At 45.4% G+C, this 22,885-nt stretch overlaps 1 protein-coding gene across 6 annotated transcripts in view; it reads left to right on the top strand.

The window, feature by feature from the left end:
• lmo3 (LIM domain only 3) overlaps window positions 1–21,921 on the top strand; it is an 83,557-nt gene extending 61,636 nt beyond the window's left edge. For all 6 annotated transcript variants that reach the window (XM_033039528.1, XM_033039529.1, XM_033039530.1 and 3 more), the window contains exons 3-4: window positions 12,027–12,152; window positions 21,298–21,921. In XM_033039528.1, the coding sequence (XP_032895419.1) occupies window positions 12,027–12,152; window positions 21,298–21,403 (232 nt within the window). In that variant the 3' untranslated portion in view covers window positions 21,404–21,921. The remainder of the gene's footprint in view (window positions 1–12,026; window positions 12,153–21,297) is intronic.
• Window positions 21,922–22,885: the final 964 nt, after the last annotated feature.

A 22,885-nucleotide genomic window follows, 5' to 3' on the forward strand; every position in this document is an offset into this window, starting at 1 on the left:
GGATAGGGCACATCTTTGGAGAAAAGGAATGGGTAATGTTTCGGGTCGAGACCCTTCTTCATTCCTTCTCTCCAGTGATGCTGCCTGTCCCGGTGAGTTACCCCAGCATTTTGTGTCTATCAATGTCCATACCGCTGGGTTGTGAGCTGCCCAAGCAGAGTATGAGGTGCTGTTCCTCCAGTTTGTACATGGTCTCACTCTGGCAACGGAGGAGCCCCAGAACTGAAAGGTCAGTGTGGAATGAGCGTGGCCTCACTCAGCCAATGGGAGAGGTCCACTGGAGATTAAACTGGGTTCACCTCTAACCAAAGATAGACTGGGGTAACTCAGTGATACAGGCAGTGTTTCTGGAGAGAAGGAATGGGTGACGTTTCGGGTCGAGACCCTTCTTCAGACATTCGTCTCTAGCCAGCTGCAGTGATCTGGGAGAGATTACTCGTCCACACGGGCTACAGACGTCAAATTCTCCCCAACAGCCATCAAAGATGAAGAAGGGTCACGAACAGAAACGTCACCTATTCCTTTTCTCCAGAGATGCCACCTGGCCCTCTGAGTTACTGGAGACTTTTGTGTCTATCTTAGGCTGTTGAACACTATGAACACCAGTGAATGTCTGAACTACGAACTGCGTGGGCTGCTTGTGGGACTTTGCGCTTTGTTCTGTTTTTGCATTGTGTTGGATTTTTTATTTATTGAACATCTATTTCTCTCATTTGTTACATTGTCTATTGGGTACCATGTCTACAAACCTGTTCTGCTGTTGCTGCTGCAAGTACGAATTTAAACACTCTTGACTGTTGAAATTCTTTCACTAAACACCCTTTCAACTGAAGAAAAGTCTCGAGCCGAAAAGTCACCTATTCCTTTTCCCCAGAGATGCTGCCTGACCTGCTGAGTTACTCCAGCTTGTTGTGTCTATCTTCGGTGTAAACCAGCATCTGCAGTTCCTTCCTACACACACTTTCAACTCGTGCTGTCGTTCATTTTGGGTCAGGGTTAGGCCCGAACATCACCCCTACGCAGATGCTGCCTGACCTGCTGAGTTCCTCCAGCAATTTGTGTTTTGCCCCAGATTCCAGCAACTGCAGTTCCTCGTATCTCTCCAACACAGTTCTGGATGTCAACGACTCCCCCCATGTCTTGCAGTGCTGCATGTGTACAAAATATTTCCTTCGGCAAGCAGACACTTTGCAGAAAGAAATCTGGTTGGAAATATAGCATTGAATTGCAGTCCATGTGTGAGAGGCGAGTGCCATTGGAAAATGTCCAGCATCACAAAATTACAAGAGGCATAGATAGTGTAGACAGTCAGAACCCTTTTCCAGGGTGGAAATGTCACAGACTAGAGGGCATGGCTTTACAATAATAATAATAATAATGGATGGGATTTATATAGCGCCTTTCTAATACTCAAGGCGCTTTACATCGCATTATTCATTCACTCCTCAGTCACACTCAGTGGTGGTAAGCTACTTCTGTAGCCACAGCTGCCCTGGGGCAGACTGACGGAAGCGTGGCTGCCAATCTGCGCCTACGGCCCCTCCGACCACCACCAATCACTCACACACATTCACACACAGGCAAAGGTGGGTGAAGTGTCTTGCCCAAGGACACAACGACAGTATGCACTCCAAGCGGGATTCGAACCGGCTACCTTCCGGTTGCCAGCCGAACACTTAGCCCATTGTGCCATCTGTCGTCCCAAATGAGAGGGGCAAAGTTTAAAGGAGGCGTGTGGGGTATGTTTTATTTTCACACATACATGGGTGCCTGGAACACGGGGTGGTGGTGGTGGAGGAAGATACGATCGTAAGAGGCTTTTAAGTACGCTCGTGGATACGCTGGGAATGGAGGGATATGGTTCATATGCAGGCAGATAAGAGTTGCTCATGGCATCATGCTCAGCACAGACATTGTGGGCTGAAGGACCTGTTCCTTTGCTATACTGTATTTGCTCTATCTGTCATGCTCCATGCTGGATAGAGCATGGTGCATGCAATCCTCGGTGGTGAAGTTGGATATTTCAGTTCATGGACTCCCTTGGACAAACTTTAAACCAAAGCAGAAATTGGTGGCAAGACTTTCACTTTCCACAGATGCTGCCCAACCTGTTGCGTTTCCCCCTTATCTTCTGTTTTTTAATTTAGTTTTTACAAAACCTGCAGGTTTCTTCTCGTACACTTTTTAAAAACTTGATCTGTTTAATTCCCAGAACCTGGAGGGCTTTTTTTAAGTTTATTTTTTATTTTTTTGTTTGTTTTATTAGAAGTTAATACAGTACAAAACAGTACAGTGGAACCTAACTTTAGGTGCCAACTATGTCATACCGTAATCCATTCTATGTACAACCTCTAGTTTTATGTTTTGAGAAGGAAGTAAGCAAGACAAGAAAAAGAAAACAATAGAAAGGGGAAAAAGAGGAAAAATAGATGGTAGAGAATAGAGAAACGTGAAGTGTGTATATAAAAAAAAAAAAAGAAAAAGTGGAAAGTAGAAATAGGAGAGAGGGCCCCTTAAAAGAGAAATGTTCAAATCTTTATTCGGAGATGTAGATCTTTTTTTAAGTTTAGAGTCACAGCATGGAAGCAGGCCCTTCGGCCCGCCTAGTCCATGCCGACTGTACATCACACGTTCACTCCAGTTCTATGTTATCCCACTTTCTCATCCACTCCCTACACACTCTGGGACAATTCACAGATGGCCAATTAACCTACAAACCTGCACGTCATTGGGATGTGGGAGGAAACCAGAGCACCCAGAAGAAGCACACGCGGTCACAGGGGAATGCGTGCAAACTCCGCACAGACAGCACCCGAGGTCAGGATGTAAACCGGGGTCTCCGACGCTGTGTGGCAGCGGCTCTACCCGCCGTGCCCTGTGCCGCCCCACCTCTTGTTTTGTTCATTTTGAACCATTTTGAAAGACGGTGAACAATCTCTCCTTTTTTCTAACAGTTTCTTACCTTTGCCACGTTTGTTTCCCCTGAAAACCAGTCAACAGAAAAATAGACAAAGCAAGCCGTGAAGAAAAAGATCTGAAATAAGAGAACAGACCAAACACCTAATTGGGCTTTGTATGCCAATGTTTATTTCTAGGTAGTTGAATGCATTGTCTAATCACACGTGCGGGGGGCGGGGGGTGGAGGGGGGAAACTCTTAAAATCTTTCCCCTGCACGGAGAACCCGACCTTTTCCCTGTCGGGTCTCCGTTGTCGTTGGGGCTGAGCAACGTGGAGCGGCCTCCAACAGGAACGTCCTGGGGTTCCAGTCACGGAGCTGCGGAGCTACTCACCATCATGGAGCTGGCCGAGTCCTGAGCGGGAGGAGCGGTGGTGGCGCGCTGCTGTGACCCGACCCCCGGAGATTCGGAGGCTTACCGCAGGTCTGGCAGACAGTAATATCGGGAGCCCGTGGGTCCCTGGTGGGAGACCGCTTTTAGAGGCTTCTGCAACGGCGACTTCACCCGCCCGAGTCGCGGGGTCGAGGATGACCCGGAGCGCGGCCTTGCATCGCCCGGCGTGGCTTTAATGGCCGCGGGACAATTGCCATCGCCCGCCGGGGGCTTTGCCTCTGACATCGGGAGGGGAATGGGGAGTGCAGGGGAGAGATAAGTTTTTTTGCCTTCCATCACAGCGAGGAGGAGATGCGCTGTGATGGATGTCTGTGTAAATTGTGTTGTGTCTTGGGTCTTTTTTTTCATGTGTGTATGACTGCAGAAACAACATTTCATTTGAGCCTCTATGAGGTTCAAGTGACAAATAAATTGTATTGTGTATTGTGTGTATTGTGTAATCCCATGTCAAAGAGGCAGGGAGACAGTGCCCTCCACTAGAGCGTTTGAATTGACTTTGCTCTTGAAATGGATCCTCCCGAGGCCCCATTAATTAGATGGCAGCTTCTCCCTGACACAGTCATTTGCAGAGACTACTCCCGCTAACTCAAAAAATCTAGAAGGGTCTCGACCAGAAATGTCACCTATTCCTTCGCTCCTCATCCTGCTGAGTTTCTCCAGTGTCTACCTTCGATTTTTCCAGCATCTGCAGTTCTTTCATAAACAGGATACTTTCTACAGTACATCTGAGGAAGTTTGCCAGAGTGCTCAGTGACATGCTGAATTTTTACTTTCGAGAAATACAGCGCGTAAACCGGTCCCCAGAGTCCGCGCCGCCCGACGATCATCTCGTACTCTAACACTATGCTGCACACTGGGGATAACTTACAATTTTTGTTTTACTTGAAGCCAATTAACCTACAAACCTGTATGTCTTTGGAGCGTGAGAGGAAACCAGAGCACCCAGAGAAAATCCACGCGGTCATAGGGAGGACGTGTACCCACAGTCCAGATCGAACCCAGGACTCTGGCGCTGTAAGATGGCAGCTCCACCGCTTCGCCACTGTGCTGCTTAAAGCAAACTAAATGGGTCAGGCAGCAACTGTGGTGGGGATGGAGGGTTCGGGTCGGGACCCTTCTTCAGACTCTATTGCCCTACTGGAAGAATGCAACTGTTGTTTTGAATTGGCCGGTCGATGTTCTATACCCTGCTTACAACAGCATGATTCCTTCCATTGTGATGGCTGCCCCTGCCGGCACTCTGTCTTTTCACTCTTTTTGTTATTTTTCAGTTTGTTAAAAGTTTTGTTTTAATGTTCTTCGGTTTGTTTTATGTGGGGGGTGAAACTTTTTTTCAGGTTCTTACCTTCCCGGAGATGTGATCAATTTTCAGATCACATTCTCCGGGGCTCTGCAGCCTACCATCGATGGAGCTGGAAGCCTCCTCGGACTGTCATGAGCCCCACCGCGGGGCGTGGACTTAACATCGGAGCTGATCCCTTGCCTGGGATCACTCCCACCGCGGAATCATTATCAAGGGCTCGCAGTCTCGGGTGAGGCCCAGTCGGGAGCTCTAACGTCGCGGAAGGTTCACCAGCCCCGACGCGCAGTTCGATCGTCAAGCGTGGGGGAGTTGACTTCCCCCCTGATGTAGGAGCAGATCGCCTCGACCCGGAGGGCCCGAAAACGCCGCCGGCTACGGGAGTTAGGATCATCCCGTCAACGGGGGCTCGAGGCCCACGATCGAGGAAGAACTAAGGGAAGGACTTGAACTTTATTTCGCCTTCCATCACAGTGAGGAATGTGTAGGAGTCACTGTGGTGGATGTTCATGTTAAAATGTGTTTTTGAAGTGATCTGTTCCTTTCAATTGTATGACTGGCCTGGCCAATGAAATTCCTCGTATGTTGCAACATAATGGATCCCATCATCAAGTCCTGAAGCAGGACCTATCTGTGATCACCTGAGTCAATGCAGTTTGCCCAAGACCTGCCTGCATGGATAATTAGTTATTGTAAAGTCCCAATTAAGTTGCTCTCTGAGTAAATTTTGAATAAAGGAAAGTTTTTTTTTTAACTGTCTAGGGCGGCACAGTAGAGTTGCTGCCTTACAGCACCAGAGACCTGGGTTCGATCCTGACTGCGGATGCTGTCTATTTGGAGTTTGCATGTTCTCCCTGTGACAGCTTGGTTTTTCTCCGGATGCTCCGGTTTCCATCCCACATCCCTAAGACATACATGTTAATTGACTTCTGTAAAATTGTCCCTGGTGTGTCGGATGGAACTGGTGTACAGGTGATCATTGGCGGCGGGGTTTGTTGGGCCAAAAGGCCTGTTTCCACACTGCATCTCTAAACTGAACTATGATATGATAGACACAAAATGCTGGAGTAACTGAATGGGTCGGGCAGCATCTCTGGAGAAAAAGGGTCCCAACCCAAAATGTCACCTAACAATGTTCTGCCTGACCCACTGAGTTACTCCAGCACTTTGTGTCTATCTTTGGTATAAACCAGTATCTGCATGTTTCTAAACTAAGGTATGGACCAGGTTGGACCTTGGTCTGTAGAGAGTTTATTGATCTCAGTAGTTGTGGAGTTCTGCAGCAATTTTGCATTGAGTGGAGAACGGGCTCCTGATGACTAGCCTTGACCTTCACTAGAAGTGTGGAAGGGATTGCGTTTGGCTCTGGTATTCATTGTTTAGACTCATGCGCGAACAATCACTTCCTGAGCCCAGCCCACTGCAGCAAGCACACTGGAGCAGTAAATCAAGGTCGTCAGAGGGGAGAGGTGCCCTGGGAAAGAGGCACAACAGTGCCTGGTCCGTTCACAAAGGAGCCCTGTAAATGGATAACTGCAGGTCGCAAACTGGACATGTCCATTCTGCTGAAAAATGCCTTTTCCACATGGGACCTCAAAGTTTGATTGGTATATGATCTCACTGGAAGTACTGTAACAGCTCAATGCCTCGACAATGATTCTCAAACACCTCAAAGCAAATGAGTTACCTCAGGTGTACATATCAAAGTCCCCTTCAGGTTGCCCAGCAATGCTGTTCCAATTCAGGGATGCTGATTTGTTTTTCTTGTGAAAGGGAAGAAATGCCCCACCTCCAACCTCATCTACTGCATCCCGATGTGGCCTCCGATACATCAGTGATGCAAAGCGTAGACTCGGCGACCGTTTCACTAGACACTTGCGCTCGGTCCGCCAAGGCCCGCTGGATCTCCCAGTTGCCAACCATTTTAACTCCACTTCCCATTCCCACACTGACCTTCATCCTATCTGGGAACCACAATCAGCCCATCAGGGAACCATCTGTTGCTGACCCCAATTTTTACCCTCGTCTTTTCTTACCTCCATTTCTTTCACCCCCCCCCCCCCCCCCCTCCCCAAACATATCAGTCTGAAGAATGATCCTGACCCGAAACATTATCTATCCGTCCTCTGGAGATGCAGCCTAACCACTGAGCTACAACATTTTTCCGTCTATCTTAAGAAAAAGTAAGGCATGACTATAACCTGGGAATAGCTGAGTCATGGTCCATGCCGAGTCATGGTTCATGCCGACTAAGTTGTCTTATTGGGCTAGTTCCATTTGCTTGTATTTGGGCCATTGCCCTTTAAATCCCGCCAAAACCTTCCTATCCATATACCTGTCCAAATATTGTTTAGCAGTTATAATTGTGTCCACTTCCATAGCATCTTGTAGCTCAATAATGTCACACCTCAGCCTTCTCCTCTCCAAAGAAAAAAAGTCCCAGCCTGTCCATCCTCTCCCTGTGAATCAACATCCTGGTGAATCTCTTCTGCATCCTTTCCAAATTAATGACATCCTTCCTAAAGATGTGGGCAACCAGAACTGTGGTCTCACCAACGACTTGTACAGTTGAAACATGATGCCCCAACCTTTGTGCACAGTACCCTTCCCAATGGAGGCAAGCGTGCCAAACGCCTTCTTCACCACCCTGTCCACCTGACTTGCCACTTTTAGGGAACTGTGCACCTACACTCACAGATCTCTTTGTCCTGCAACGCTCTCCAGAGCTCCACCATTTACTGTGCCAGACCTGCCCTGGTTTGACATGTGGATAGATGTAGGAATTTTGTGCCAGCAGTAATTCCACGTTATTTCCACGGAGCACATCAAGCCTGACATTTAACCTGGAAATGTAAGACTGATAATTAACATGCTGAACCTCAACAGGAGGCAAAGACCAGTAGTTGTATTTTAGTTAACATCTGTTACAAGGTATAAAAACGCATTGTACCAAGTATTTTCATGAGGCACTTGAACCCTTTTAACTTATTCAAGTTGTTGTGGTTTTGGAATGTGTTAGTTCAGGTTGGTCGATGTTTTGTTTCTCCACATTGCGCCGATACTTCAAGTGAGCTGCTCAAGACTGCAACTGATGGACTTGAATTATCCGGGGTCTGATCTCTGTAATATTCCACATGTACGTGGTGAGAGGGCTGGATTTGCGACGGGCAAATGCACACTTCATTTTGTGCCGTCCAATGATTTCAAGTGTGGACATTGCCTCACCAGTGAGAACTGGTAGTAGGCTTAAATCAGTCATAAGACCATACGTTATAGGAGCAGAATTAAGCGGCTGCCCCACTTGGGCGACCTAATCTGCAAATTCTGGCGAGTATGCCCTCGACTCTTACTCACAGCATGGTCGACACAAGGTCGTACGAGGTCGTTGTAACTCTCCTTCATGCTCGAGAGTAGTCCCCGTGTACTCGAGGCCTCAGCTAAGTCGCTGCGTATTTTTCAACATGTTGGAAAAATGCCCGCGAGTTTAAAAAAAGGTCACGATGGAAAAAATCTATACTTTTTTTTACTCGTAGGTTTAGTCGTAGTAGGTCGGCATGTTAGTCGTAGGTAATCGAGGGTAGTCGAAGGTAGTCGTAGATAGTCTTCATCATAGTTGAAGGGAGGTCGAAGGAGATCAAAGGAGGTCGTCTTCACTCTCCAATATTCGGTGTCCAATTTCCCGAAGTTAGTTGTAGCTTGTCGAGGCTAGTCTTCAACTTAGTCAAAGGAGGTCGAAGGAGGTCTTCTACATAGTCAAAGGAGGTCTTCAACATGACATTTATTCAAACTCTCCTAAACTCTTCTAAACTCGCCAATTAGGTCGCCGCAGTGGGACAGCCCTTTTAGGCCTTTCGGCCAATCAGGTCTGCTCTGTCATTCAATCATGGCTGATCTATCTTTCCCTCTCAACCCCATCTCCTGCCTTCTCCCCATAACCTTTGACACCTTTACTAGTATCTGTCGATCTCCACTTTAAAAATACACAAGGACTTGGCCTCCACAGTCTGTGGCAATGAATCCCACAGATTCCCCAGCCTCTGGCTAAAGTCATTACTGCCAAGAGACACAAAGAGCCGCAGATACAGCTTTGCAAAAAAAAGATACAAGGTGCTGGAGTAACTCAGCAGGACAGCCTGCATCTCTGGAGAAAAGGAATGGGTGACGTTTCGTGTCGAGACTCTTTCTCAGACTGAAAGTCACGGGAAAGGGAAACCATCTCTCGGTTCCCTTTTCCGTGATTTTCAGCCTGAAGAAGAGTCTTGACCTGAAACGTCACCCATTCCTTCTCTCCAGATATGCTGCCTGTCCCGCTGAGTATCTCCAGCATTTTGTGCCTATCTTCCGTCCATCCTCTCCTCCATATTTGCTCCAGGGAGCGGTTGAACAGATTTGGATTGTTTTCTCAGGAACGCCAAAGGTTGAAGGGAGACCTGATAGAAGTATATAAATTAATGTGATGCATAGATAGGGTAGACAGTCAGAACCTTTATCCCAGAGTGAAATTGTCAAATACTATGCTGTCCCACTCTAAGTCCCATCTTGAGGTTCATGGAACATGGTGCACGTTGATCAATGGTGCATGGTGCAAGTGGGGTGAGGAAATGGTCTGAGGAAGAATGCCTGACAGTTCAGTTCACTGTTGCGTGTACCGAGGTACAGTGAAACACTCATGTTGCGTGTTAACCAGTCAGCGGAAAGTCTTGAGTCTATGGAACGAGCTGCCAGTGGAGAAAGTAGAGGCAGGTACTACAACATTTCAGACATTTGGGCAGGTATCTGGATAGGAAAGGTTTAGAGGGATATGGGCCAAATGCGGACAAAATAAAAAAACACTTAAAGATAGTGACAGTGAGCATCACCCTGTTAACCACAGACTTGGAAAGCCTCCCGAATGATATTATGGATAAGAAAAACATTTAGAAGGATATAGGCCAAACGCAAGCAGGTGGGACTATCTTAGAAGGGGCATCATGGTCTGCATGGACAAGTTGGCCAGAAGGGCCTGTTTCCGTGCTGTATGACTATGACTCCATCTGCATTGAATTTGCACAAATCAGAGATAAATTGTTGGCTGCATTTTAAATTGCCACCCTGCTTTGTTTAACATATTTCCACAGTATACATGCCCGAGTGCTTTAAATACTCTAGTATTTCATTTTAGCTTTGGAACTAATTTGTAGTCCTAGTTTCTGCTGTCCAGTTGGTGAAGCAATGAAATTGCCATCTTGACAGGTGGAATGGCTGAGTTCATTTTTCTTAATGATGCTTTCTATCAAATAATCAAACTGCTAATGGTATATGCAGAAGTATTACAAATTGACTTTTTTTTTACTTCTTTATAATGCGTTGGCTGCTAAGCCAAATTGCAAAGCAGCTAATATCAGTAAGTCATTATATTTTGCCGTATATCCAGCATAAGTTTCTCGAGACAGGGGGTGCTGCTGTAGCCCATTTTAAGCTGTGGAAGCAAAGAGCTGCAGATGCTGGTTAATACACAGACGGACACACAGTGCTGGAGTAACTCAGCGATCCAGGCAGCATCTTGGAGAACATGCACAGGTGGCGTTTCGGATCAGTTGTCTTTCCTTCCAACTCGTCTATGCCGACCAAGATGCCCCATCTAAGTTAGTCCCATTTGTCCACCTTTGGCCCATCTCTGTCTCTGTCTCTGTCTCTGTCTCTGTCTCTGTCTCTGTCTGTCTCTGTTAGGCCTTTCACCATTTTTGTTATTTTTAGTGTGTCTAATTGTTAGTTTTAAATGTTTCTCAGTATGTCATATGTGGAGGGTGGGTGGGGGGGGGGGGGATAGGGGGAAACTGTTTTTCAGTCACTTACCTGGACGGAGATGCATCTTTTCTCTGAGTTGCATCTTCACCCCCCCCTCCTCCCCTACCCTCGCGGCCTACCAACTGGATTGGCGCAGCCTTTCCTACCGGAGACCAGCCAGAGCTTCAGCGGCGGCGCTGCGGGGAATTACCATCGCGGAGCGGGGCGATGCCTTGCCGGGGATCGGCAGTGTTGGAGCTCCAGAGTGTTGGGCTTGCTGACTTTAACACCGTGGAGCTGTGGTTTGCGGAGCTTCTAGCTGCGGGAGCCACGCTGATTTATAATCGCAGAGCCTAGGATCTTTTGCCGGGGATCGCCCATGTTGGAGCTCCTGACAGCTCGGCCTGTGGACTTAGGAAGCCGTGGTAAGAAGTGGCCGATTCAGAAACTCCAAGCCGCAGAATGTGTTCCTCTGTTCTGATGCTGGAGTTCCGATTATCCCGGCGAGAGGGCCTGTACATCGTTGGTGATTTTCGGCATAAGACAATGTATGGCAAGGAAGTGCCACGAGTAGTAACCCTGTAACGTGGCACATGGGATTCAGATAATCAGCATCAGCATGAAGCTGGTGAGAGGGGCATAGATTAAAGGAGATGTGCGGGACATGTTTGCTTTCCCCAGAGAGTGGTGGGTGCCTGGATCGCTGCCAGAGGTGGTGATGGAGCCTGATAGGATAGTGGCGTTTAAGAAGGTTTTAGATTGGAACATGAGCATGGAGGGATATGGATCACGTGCATGCTGAAGAAATTAGTTAAATTAGTCTGGTGGTGGCACGGTGGTGGAGTGGCGCAGCTAGTGGAGGTGCTGTTTGTGTGGAGTTTGCAAGTTCTCCCTGTGACCGCGTGAGTTTCCTCCCACATCCCAAAGACGTGCAGGTTTGTAGGTTAATTGGCTTCTGTAAATTGCCCCTAGTGTGTTGGGAGTGGATGAGAAAGTGGAATTAGCATGAATGGGTGATCGATGGTCGGCGTGGACACAGTGGGACGAAAGGCCTATTTCCGTGCTGTATCTGTCAATAGATCAATCTTCCCTCTGGTCAAGGTCAACTTAAGTCTGTGATCCTCGATTAGCAACCCATTCCATTAATTGCTGCCTTTACCTCCTTCTGCATTTGTATACTGGACACCCCCCCCCAGATAATGGGCTATTAATGTTCAGGGTTTTGTCCGAGCCAGGTTTAATAGCCTGATGGCTGTGGGGAAGTAGCTATTCCTGAACCTGGTCTTTGCAGTCTTCAGGCTCCTGAAGGTGTGCATTCTGATGAAGGGTCTCGACCCGAAATGGGTCGGCAGCACTACTATTCCTTTTCTCCAGAGATGCTGCCTGACCCGCTGAGTTACTCCAGCACTTTGTGTCTTTCGATACGTACGATACAACTTTCTTCATCCCAGGAGGGAAAATGATCGAATAAAGTTCTATCGTAGCTATTGATAGACACACAGTGCTGGAGTAATCTTCGGTGTAAACCAGCATCTGGCAGTTCCTTCCCCGAACACTGTGTGCGTTTGCCCGATCGATGCCTCTCATGATTTGTCTTGCTCGTCTGCAGGTTGTTTGGCGTGACGGGCAACTGCGCCGCATGCAGCAAGCTGATTCCCGCCTTCGAGATGGTCATGCGGGCCAAGGACAACGTTTATCACCTGGACTGCTTTGCCTGTCAACTCTGCAATCAGAGGTAAAGTTTTTTTTCTCTCTCTCTCTCGCTCTCTCTCTCTCTCTCTCTCTCTCTCCCTCTCTCTCGATCAAAACTCCTCTTTGTCGTAGGCACACGCGGAAATCTAATTAGTTAAAAGAATGTAACATCTGGTGCTCACTGTTAATTCAAATCATTTTTCTGAAACCCATCTGCTTTTTATTAGATTTTTTGACTGTAGAAAATGTTGCCCATTAATCACAGCAAAATCTGGCTTGACTGTATAATGCCCCCCCACCCCTGGAAAATGCAGTGACTTAATATGCTGGAGTTAACACCATAAAGTATTAATTCTAAATGTTGTCAGGTTCTGATGCTTAAGTTTGAATAACCGATCGCGTCCATAGGGTTAAACCAATTAATAGTAAAACATGTTTAAATAGTGATGGAGATATCAGCAGTTGCCAAGTAGCTGGCTCTGCACATTAGTAGGAAAATTCATTAAGGTTTCTACTGCCTTTGGGGGCTGGCTTGCTAGTGCCAAGCCCCTGAGGGCAATAATTGTGTTCCAAGTCTATAAATATGTAGGATCTAATATAAAAATGATACATTGTGGAATGTTTGTTCATTAGCTTGTGGCTGAGGTGTGTGTATATTAAATTTAATATTTTAGGAAATTAATGGAAGCTTGTGTTGGCTTCTGATGGGGAATTTGTATGCAGGGGAGGTTGAGTCGCCAGGTTTCAACTTCCTTAACTAACACAACTGCCAGAGGGGGTAGGTGAGGCAGGCACGATATCAGCATTTAAAAGACACTTGCACAGATATATGAATAGGAAAGGTTTAGAGGGATATGGGCCAAATACAGCTAATGGGGCTAGCTTAGATGGCTTGGACAACGGGCTGAAGGATCTGTTTCTGTACTGTATCTCTCTCCGTTTCTGTGTTTGTCTGTCTCTGTCTGTCTCTGTGTCTGTCTCTATGTGTCTCTATGTGTCTCTCTCTCTGTCTCTGTGTGTGTCTCTCTCTCTGTCTCTGTCTCTGTCTGTCTCTCTCTGTCTCTGTGTGTGTGTGTGTGTGTCTCTCTCTCTCTCTGTCTCTGTCTCTGTCTGTCTCTCTCTCTCTCTGTCTGTCTCTCTCTCTCTGTCTCTGTCTCTCTCTGTCTCTCTCTGTCTCTCTCTGTCTCTCTCTGTCTCTCTCTGTCTCTCTCTGTCTCTCTCTGTCTCTCTCTGTCTCTCTCTGTCTCTCTCTGTCTCTCTCTGTCTTACTTGTAGAAGCAGAATGATTAAAGATGATACTTTAAATGCTGAAAGACTTTCAGATGCCTGAATGAACCATAATGTTAGTGAAGCTACACCAGGCCACATTACTGAGGACAGACCTGACTGTTGGTTTCTGTAAGGAACCGATTGAATGTAGAAGTCTAGGCCAACAATAATGGCGGACATGGGTCCTTCAAACTGCAAAAACAAACACGGAGCTGTAGATAGAAAATGTCAGTGTTCACTCATTTCAAATGATGTACGGAAATGAATACAAAAAGCTGGAGTAACTCAGCGGGATAGGCAGTATCTGGAGGGAAGGAATGGGTGACATTTCAGGTCGAGACCCTTCTTCACACTACTTAGCCCCCTGAATTACTCCAGCTTTTTGTGTCTATCTTCGAATTAAACCAGCATCTGCAGTTCCTTCCTACAGAAATGAATAACATGCCGCACATTTATCCTCAAGGTAGGCACAAAGTGCTGGAGTAACTCAGTGGGTCTGGCAGCATCTCTGGAGAAAATGCATGGGTCATTTATCCTGCACATGTATCCTGTTGTAAATCCCAGTAGCATAGAGTCATAGCGCTGTATAGCACTGAAACAGGCCCTTCGGCCCACCTTGCCCATGCCGACCAAGTAAGTGTACTGGGGCTAGTCCTATTTGTTGGTAATTGGCCAACTCTATTCATCTATCTGCCCAAATATCTTATTAAATCGTAGTTGTATCCGCTTCTATAGCTTCCTCTGAAGCTTATTCCAGAAATGGATGACCACTTAAGTGAGCAAAGTTCCCCCCCGAGGTCCATCTTAAATACATAGGACACAGAACGGAACTGCACAGTGACAGATCCTTCGGCCTACAATGTCTACTGATCATGACCTAAAAACACCAAATCTAATCTGCCTGCAAATAAACTCTCCCCTCTCACCGTAAGCCAACACACTCTAGAAGGAACTGCAGATGCCGGTCACACAGTGCTGGAGTATCACAGCGAGTCAGGCAGTGTCACTATCTACCTCACCCGCTGAATTACTCCAGCACTTTATGCAGAGTACAATACAATACAATACTACTTTATTAGCCAAGTATGTTTTGCAACATACGAGGAATTTCATTTGCCAAGTCAGTCATGCAAATAAAAAGCAACAGAACACACAAAATACATTTTAACATAAACATCCACCACATTCCTCACTGTGATGGGAGGCAAAAAATAAGTTCAATCTCTTCCCTTCTTTGTTCTCCCACGGACGATCTGTGTGAAGATCTGGTCACCCCATTACAGGGAGGATATGAGGACATTCGAGAGGGTGCAGAAGAGATTTACCAGAATGCTGTCTGGTTAGAAGGTATTAGCTACTAGGAGAATTTGGACAAACTTTGGTTGTATTCTCTGGAGCTTCAGAAGTTACAAGGGGAGACCTGATGGAAGGATATGAGATCATGAGAGGCATAGATAGGGTAGACAGTCAAAATCTTTTTCCTAGGATGGAAATGACAAATACTAGAGGGCATAGCTTTAAGATGAGAGGGGCAAGGTTTAAACGAGATGTGCGGGGTACGTATTTTTACAGATAGTGTGGTGGGTGCCTGGAACGCGCTTCCATCGGTGGTGGTGGAGGCAGATACAATAGTGGCGTTTAAAAGACCTTTGGATAGGCGCGTGCAGGGGGCGGAAATCGGTATGAAAACATGAGGGGGACATACGTGCAAAACATGCACCTCTGTGCCGCCCTTAACTCCTACCCAATTTATGATTACGTAAATAAGCCAGTTGTATGAGAATTGGAACACACAACACAGATCACAGATCACAGCCATACTGCACAACACAGCAACAAGGTCTTTTGTCCAAAATGTCTGTGCCAAACATAATGCCAATGTAAACTGATCTCAGCCTGCACGTGATCCATATCCCTCCATTCCCTGCATATCCACTTGCCAATCTAAAAGCGTCTTAAATCCCTCTTTGTATCCACTACCTCCGGCAGCACGTTCCAGGCACCCACTACCCTCTGTGTAAAAAAATATATATATCCTGCACATCTCCATTAAACTCTACCCCTCCCACCTTACAGGCATGGCCTCTAATCGTTGACATTTCACCTTAGGGGAAAAAGGTTCTGACTGTCTACCCTATCTGCCTCTCATAATTGTATTTATTTCTATCGGGTCTCTTCTCAACCTCCCACGTTCCAGAGAAAACAGTCCAAGGCTGTCCAACCTCTCCTTATAGCTAGTACCCTCTAATCCAGGCAGCATTCTGTTAAACCTCCTCTGCACCTTTTCCAAAGCCTCCTAAGTCCTTCCCATAATGGGGCGAACAGAGCTGCAGGCATTACTCCAATGTGGCCCAACCAAAGTCCTGTAGAGCTGCATCATAACTTCTTGACTCCTAAACTTAATGCCCCGGTCAATGAAGGCAAGCGTACCATACTCCTTCCTTACCACTTTATCTATTTACTTTACAACATTCAGGGAGCTCAATTGTCCCAAACTAAAACGCATTACTGTACATCACATATTAGTTTGGTTTGAGTTCAGTTTAGTTTATTGTCACAGGTAACAAGATACGGTATAAGGCTTTTCTTGCGTGCTAACCAGTCAGCAGAAAGACTGCATACGATTGCAATGGAGCCATTCACTGTGTACAGATTCATGATAAAGGGAATAATGTTTAGTGCAGGATAAATTCCAGTTAAGTCTGATTACATATAGTCTGAGCGCCTCCAGTGTGGTAGATAGTAGCCCAGGACCTAGTTGGTGATAGGATGGTTCAGTTGTCTGATAGCAGCTGGGAAGAAACTGTTCCTCAATCTAGAGGTGTGTCTTTACACACTTCTGTATCTCTTGCCTGATAGGAGAGGGGAATCTATTTATGCATAAATCTCAAATTAAATTGCAATGCTCTGTCATCTCTTTACCCTTGTAAATAACAATGTTTTATATTGCAATTCTATCATTTTAAAGTTAATGTAAAATACAGCAGAAATGAATCAAATTGAATGAGTGTGCGTCATCCCTTGAAGTGTCAAATCTTCAAAGAGGATCTTGCTGTGAACCAACCTCTGCCCTTATGTAGAAACAAACATAAATTGATAATACGTTTACGTACTTCTTTTGCATGACACGTGAAATCAAATTTGCTGCTTCAGCTTATTTTTTATAAAAACAGAACAATCTAAGGGACTGAAGATGTTGGAATCACCAGCAAAACATAAGGTGCTGGAGCAATTCAACAGGTTGGGCAGCATCTGTGGAGGGAATGGACAGACGATATTTCAGGTCAGGACCCTTCTGCGGGCACCCGGCTGAAGAAGGGTCCTGACCCAAAACTTCCCCTGTCCATTGAATCAAACTGAAAAAGGCTCCCGACCCGAAATTTCCTGAGGTGATCAGAACTTTTTCGGGGTGCTCCGGTTACCTCCACACTCCAAAGTCACTCCAAAGGTTTGGAGGTTAATTGTAAATTGTCCCTAGTGTGTGGGATAGTGCTAGTGTACGGGGGTGGTCGCTGGTCAGCGCAAACTCAATGCTCCGAAGAGCCAGTTTTCACACTGTATCTCTAAACAAAACTAAACTAAGCTATGCCCACTAATCTCTGACATTTCCAACCTGGGGTGCAACTTCTGCGATGAGATGGTAAATCGAGGCTTCTTTTATCACCTCGGGTGGGCATGAACGATTGTGTGGCACGATTTTGAAGAAGTACAGAGCTGTTCCTCATTTCCCTGGCCTATATGTGTTCTATTTATTTGTGCATTCGACATGAACATCAGTGTCAATGCCGGCGTTAGTTTTAGGCCATCTCCTACTCACCCTGAATTGAGGCTGTGGACACGCATAGGCCGGACCAGGTAGGGGTGGTTGCCATGACGATCTTCCGCCCTTCATGGTTACTGTGAGTGGCACCGTCATTATTTTTAGTTTAGCTTATTTCATTTGCTTGAATTTAAAGTTCCTAGCTGCCATGATGGAGAAACTAATCTTTTCCGATCAATAGTCCTGGACTCTGGATTCTTAATCAGAGTGCTACACAATCTCCAACGTTAGCTCTCCATCAGCAGATTATCTGACCAGTGTCATATTTCTTTTTGAGGGAGTGCGTGCAAATGGACAGTCATGCCTTCCACAGTTCAGCAGTTACTACACTAGATAAATTATGTATCAGCAACGCACATAGGTTTAAGGTGAGGGGAGGAAATATTCAATAGGAACCTAAGTTTAGTTTAGACGGACACAAATTGCTGGAGTGACTCAGAGGGGACAGGCAGCATTTCCAGAGGAAAGGAATAGGTGACGTCTCCGGTTGAGACCTTCCGCAGGGGAGAGGGAAACTAGAGGCATGTAAAAATGCAAAGAGCTGGTGGGCAGGAGGAATCACAGAGGGGGTGCAGTGAGAGAGAGTGTTGCAAAACTCTCTTCGGAGAGAGGAGGGCAACATTTTCAAAGTAGTTTAGTTTAAAGATTCAGGCCGTTCAGCCCACTAAGCCTGTGCCGACCAGTGAACCTCGTACACGAGCATGATCCTACGCACTAGGGACAATTTACAATTTTTACCACAGCCAAATAAGCCTGCAAACCTGTATTTCTTTGGAGAGTGGGAGGAAACCGGAGAAAATGCATGGAGTTATGGGGAGAACATACAAACTCCGTACAGACAGCACCCATAGTCAGGATCGAACTCGGATCTGGCACTGTGATGCAGCAACTCTACCACTGCACTACTGTGCTGCCCAAAGGGGCAACTTTTGTATAGAAAGTGTGGGAGGTATATGGAACGACCGGCTGGAGGCAGTAGTTGAGGCAGATACTATCACAGCATTCAGACAGGTGCATGGATTGGACAGGTTTAGATGGATATGGGCTAAACGCATGCAGGAGGGACTAGTGTAGATGGGACATGTTGGTCGGTGTGGGCAAGTTGAGCCAAAGGGCTGTTTCCATGCTGTATCACTCTATGACATGAGTTGGGGCATCCTGCAATTAGGAAAGGCGTCTACTTTACCTTTGGCTTTGAGCTTTGGCTCTGCTGCAGAACAGGAAGGAATAGAGTGGATAGGACACCTAGTGCTGGAGGAACTCAGCAAGTCAGGCAGCATCCGTGGATGGAATGGACAGATAACGTTTCAGGTTGGGTCCCTTCTTCAAACTACTCGCCCAAAATGTTGCCTGACCTACTGCAGGCAGAGTTCCTTCAGCACTTTGTGTTTTGATCAGGATTACAGTGGTTTCTTGCATCTCCTAATGATTTAATGAAAGAGGAGACAACTGCTGGTTTACAAAAAAATAATTTCAATATTGATACAATATTGACATATTTTACAAATAGTAAGTATATATCTATCTATATACTATTAAAAGTCACATTGTGTGTGTGTGTGTGTGTGTGTGTGTGTGTGTGTGTGTGTGTACCAAAACTGTACATGATAGCACTAATATTTTTGCAGAATCTTACTCAGCTTTTTCCCGTCGTTGGTCTAATTAACTTTCCTTTAGATTTGATGTTATATTTCACGTTATTGATATTTAAATGCTTTAAAAAAAAACAACTTTAACAAGGTTTTTACAGTTAAAATCTTTCCTACCAGCTTCCAACAAACTTCGATACAAAATTCCAATACAGGAACACTCTGTGCTTCCACCAACTTTTCACCTGAATGGGATATCACGGTCCTCCACCCATCATTTGCAACAATGTTGCCATCATACAACACTTACTCCAGCTCCTGGCAGGACAGGTGGGGGAGCGTGAATTGGTATTGTAATTGGGGAAGTGCAATTGGAATTTTTTTTTAAAGTCCAGTGCTGGGGGAGGCAGGGGAGTACTGGAATCTTACATTCAGCAAAGGGTTGAGTAGGGGGACCACGCCTCCCATGGGGGCTGGGTGCCTGGAACTCACTGCTGAGGGTGGTGATGGAGGCAGATACGATAGTGATGTTTAAAAGGTTATTGGGTAGGCGGGAATGGGGAGATGTGGATTATGTGCAGGCACAAACGGAATAATGTTCAGCATGATATTGTGGGCCTGTTCCTGTGCTATGCTGCTACATGTTCAAGGTAAATGCTACAAACAAAGTAATTGGAATCAACTAATTAACAAATTAGTTGTTTACAAAGGAAAATATATATTTTTTGGTTTTCTTGGTCAGTTGTTTAATATATCAAAAACAGGCAGATGAGATTAGTGTAACTTGGCACCATGTTCAGCATGGTCATTGTGGGCCTATTAGTATACATTATACACTAATAGGCTAGTATATACTATATTGATATCGAAGGATCCTGTTCCCTTATGTCTAAGTTTAGATTTATTATTGTCACATGTACCGCTATACATTAAAACGCTTGTTTTGCATGCAATCCAATCAGATCGTATAAGTATATGATACTCATATAAGTATAGTTGTGTTACTCTGTTCTATGCCCTGTGTTCTACAATAAATACTCATCTTACCTGTGCATACTTTCTGCATTACACTTGTTGAAAGTTAGTTTGACTTTCTCCGACTGTCTGTTTAGTGCAAGTGGTGAAGAATAAATTTCTACCTCTTGGTATTTTCAATGAAACCATCTGCCTTTCAAAAGCCTCCCTCCATGTGTCCATCTATCACCACCCATGCTTCGTCCTTCCCCTCCTCTCTTCCAGCTTTCTTCCCATTCCCCCAAAAATCAGTTGGAATAAGAGTCCCAATCAGAAACGTCATCTATCCATGCTCTCCTGAGATGCTGCCTGACCCGCTGAGTTACTCCAGCCCTCTGTGCCTTTTTTTTTTTGCAAACTGGCATCTGCAGTTAAATCCATAGTTTCAACATACGGAGGTGTTCTGAGGGAAACCCACTCGGATGAGAGAGGCAGAGGCGTGCAATTTGTCAGGAATTAATAAGTCTGAAAAGCTTCTAATTCTGCACTTGAGAATCGCGGAACCTTGCGTTGCTTTCGATATTAAATCTAATCCGTTTAAAACGTTATTGCCGATGGGAATTGTGTCAGTACATTGGAACGTCATCAGTAAACAGCTCTCCAAACAGGAAAGCCTTGCTACCAGAGGTTACCTGCGCTGGCCTGGATATTCATGCAGTCATTTTACTGAGTAGAAACAAGAGCCACTGAAGGTTAAAAATCCAAATGGTTGCAAAGCTTGTAAATTGCGTAACAGCCTACAGTTAAGATCACTTTATGCAGACTCGTTATGTGTACGTAACAGACAAATGTTGCGTTCCATCAGAAAATTGGAACACACACCAAACAATTGAGCCAAAGGTCTGGTTCGGTGAAGGAGCTCTCAAAGTATAATTGAAATGTACCGGTGTATTACACATTAGAACAGGCTATTTCTATCGGATCATCCTGTCCACTTAGATTTACTGTAGGTCTATTATTATCGCATGAACCAAGATACTGTGAAAAGCTTTGTTTTGCATGCTGTTCAATCAGATCAGATAATATGAGGCATCAATGCAATCAAGCTAAACTCAAGTACAATAGGTAGAGCAAAGGGGGAGATACAGTGTGCAGAATATAGTTCTCAGCATTGTAGCGCATCAGTTGCAGAGACAAAGTCCAATGTCCACAATGGGGTAGAGGTGAATTGGACATTTTGGAAGGACCATTCAGAAGCCTGATAACAGAGGGGAAGAAGCTGTTCCTGAGTCTGGTGGTGCGCGCTTTCAAGCTTCTGTACCTTCTGCCCGAAGGGAGCAGGGAAAAGAAGGAATGGTGGGGGTGGGACAAGTCTTTGATTATGTTGGCTGCTTTCCCGAGGCAGTGTTAAGTGTAGATGGAGTTGGTGGGGAGTCTGGTCTGCGTGAAGGCCCGGGCTACATCCACAACTCCCTGCAATTTCTGGCGGGACTTGTTTGCTCCCCGTATTTAACACCTCTCCTCTCTTCTCCCTCCCCTCCCTCTTGTGTGTTCAGGTTTTGTGTCGGAGATAAATTCTTCCTCAAGAACAATATGATTCTGTGCCAGACGGACTACGAGGAAGGTTTGATGAAAGAAGGCTACGCATCGCAAGTCCGCTGACCTCCTGAGCCCCTCCATCAGATTTGTTCTAAGCACTAACTTCCATACGGTTTACTTAACATGTAAATATAAATTGAAACAGGAACTAATAGAAATAGACGCATGGTACGCAGAGCTGGTGGCCGTGTTTGGAAGGAAAATGGGAAGAAAACAGTATATAGTCATTTTGTTCCTGTTCCAAGTTGAATGTCTTAGACCTCCTGTATATATTGGGCTTTGTCATGAGGGAGATGAATCCCTTTTATTCTTTGCCGCTTATAGTTTATAATTTTTCTTTTAATTTGGCATGAGATGTTTATTTTGAATGACTCTTGTACATAGTATATTGTAATATTTGAAGCGCAAATGTAATACAGTTTTATTGTGTTCACATTTGTGTTCATTCCTTTTGTTTCCTGGTACAGTTGCATTTAGTACAATCAGTGTTCAGATTTATTGTATAATTGATTATGCTTTCTGTATTCTATTAACTATTTTAACTGAGGTGTCACTTTCTATTAAAATTGTCAAAACTGCAATTCTATGCACTTTAATTTGTCTAACGGTACATCTTGAGGTCCAGGAGTGGCCAAATCTTTAATGTCCTTAGGACCTGGTTGGCATTACAACATGGCAAGGACTTTGCCGGTAACTTTGCCATACAATCGTGGAAACAAAAAACTGCAGATGCTGGTTAATGCTCAAAAGGACACAAAGTGCTGGAGTAACTCAGCAGCTTGGGCAGCATCTCTGGAGAGCATTGACAGATGACATTTCGGGTCGGGAAGAATGGTCTCGACCCGAAACGTCACCTATCCATGTTCTCCAGAGATGCTGCCTGACTCGCTGAGATAGAAAATAGGTGCAGGAGGAGGCCATTCAGCCCTTCGAGCCAGCACCTCCATTCATTGTGATCATGGCTGATCGTCCCCAATCAATAACCCGTGCCTGCCTTCTCCTCATATCCCTTGATTCCAAGACCCCTTGAGCTCTATCTAACTCTCTCTTAAATCCATCCAGTGATTTGGCCTCCACTGCCCTCTGTGGCAGGGAATTTCACAAATTCACAACTCCTGGGTGAAAACGTTTTTTCTCACCTCAGTCTTAAATGGCCTCCCCTTTATTCTAAGACTGTGGCCCCTGGTTCTAGACTTGCCCAACATTGGGAACATTTTTCCTGCATCTAGCTTGTCCAGTCCTTTTATAATTTTATATGTACCCCAGCACTTTCTATTGCAATCCTTTCTAATACAATTGCTTTATCTGGCAGTTAAAAAAAGAATTTTGTCCAACAAACATTTTTACACTGTTTGTAGAACCTCTTGTGGATCACAAACTTAGTGGGTTTTTTTAATTCCTTCTACAAAAGTGGTTTTGGTTCATTTTCATATTCATGTACATTTTAATAGTGCCACCAAGACACGCTGAATATAGATCTAACGAGAGCAGATTTCTGATAAATTAGCAGGTTCAGAAATACTCTAGCCTAAAGGGTTTGATGAA

The sequence above is a fragment of the Amblyraja radiata genome, chromosome 21 (assembly GCF_010909765.2).
Source record: "Amblyraja radiata isolate CabotCenter1 chromosome 21, sAmbRad1.1.pri, whole genome shotgun sequence".
Classification (NCBI taxonomy): domain Eukaryota; kingdom Metazoa; phylum Chordata; class Chondrichthyes; order Rajiformes; family Rajidae; genus Amblyraja; species Amblyraja radiata.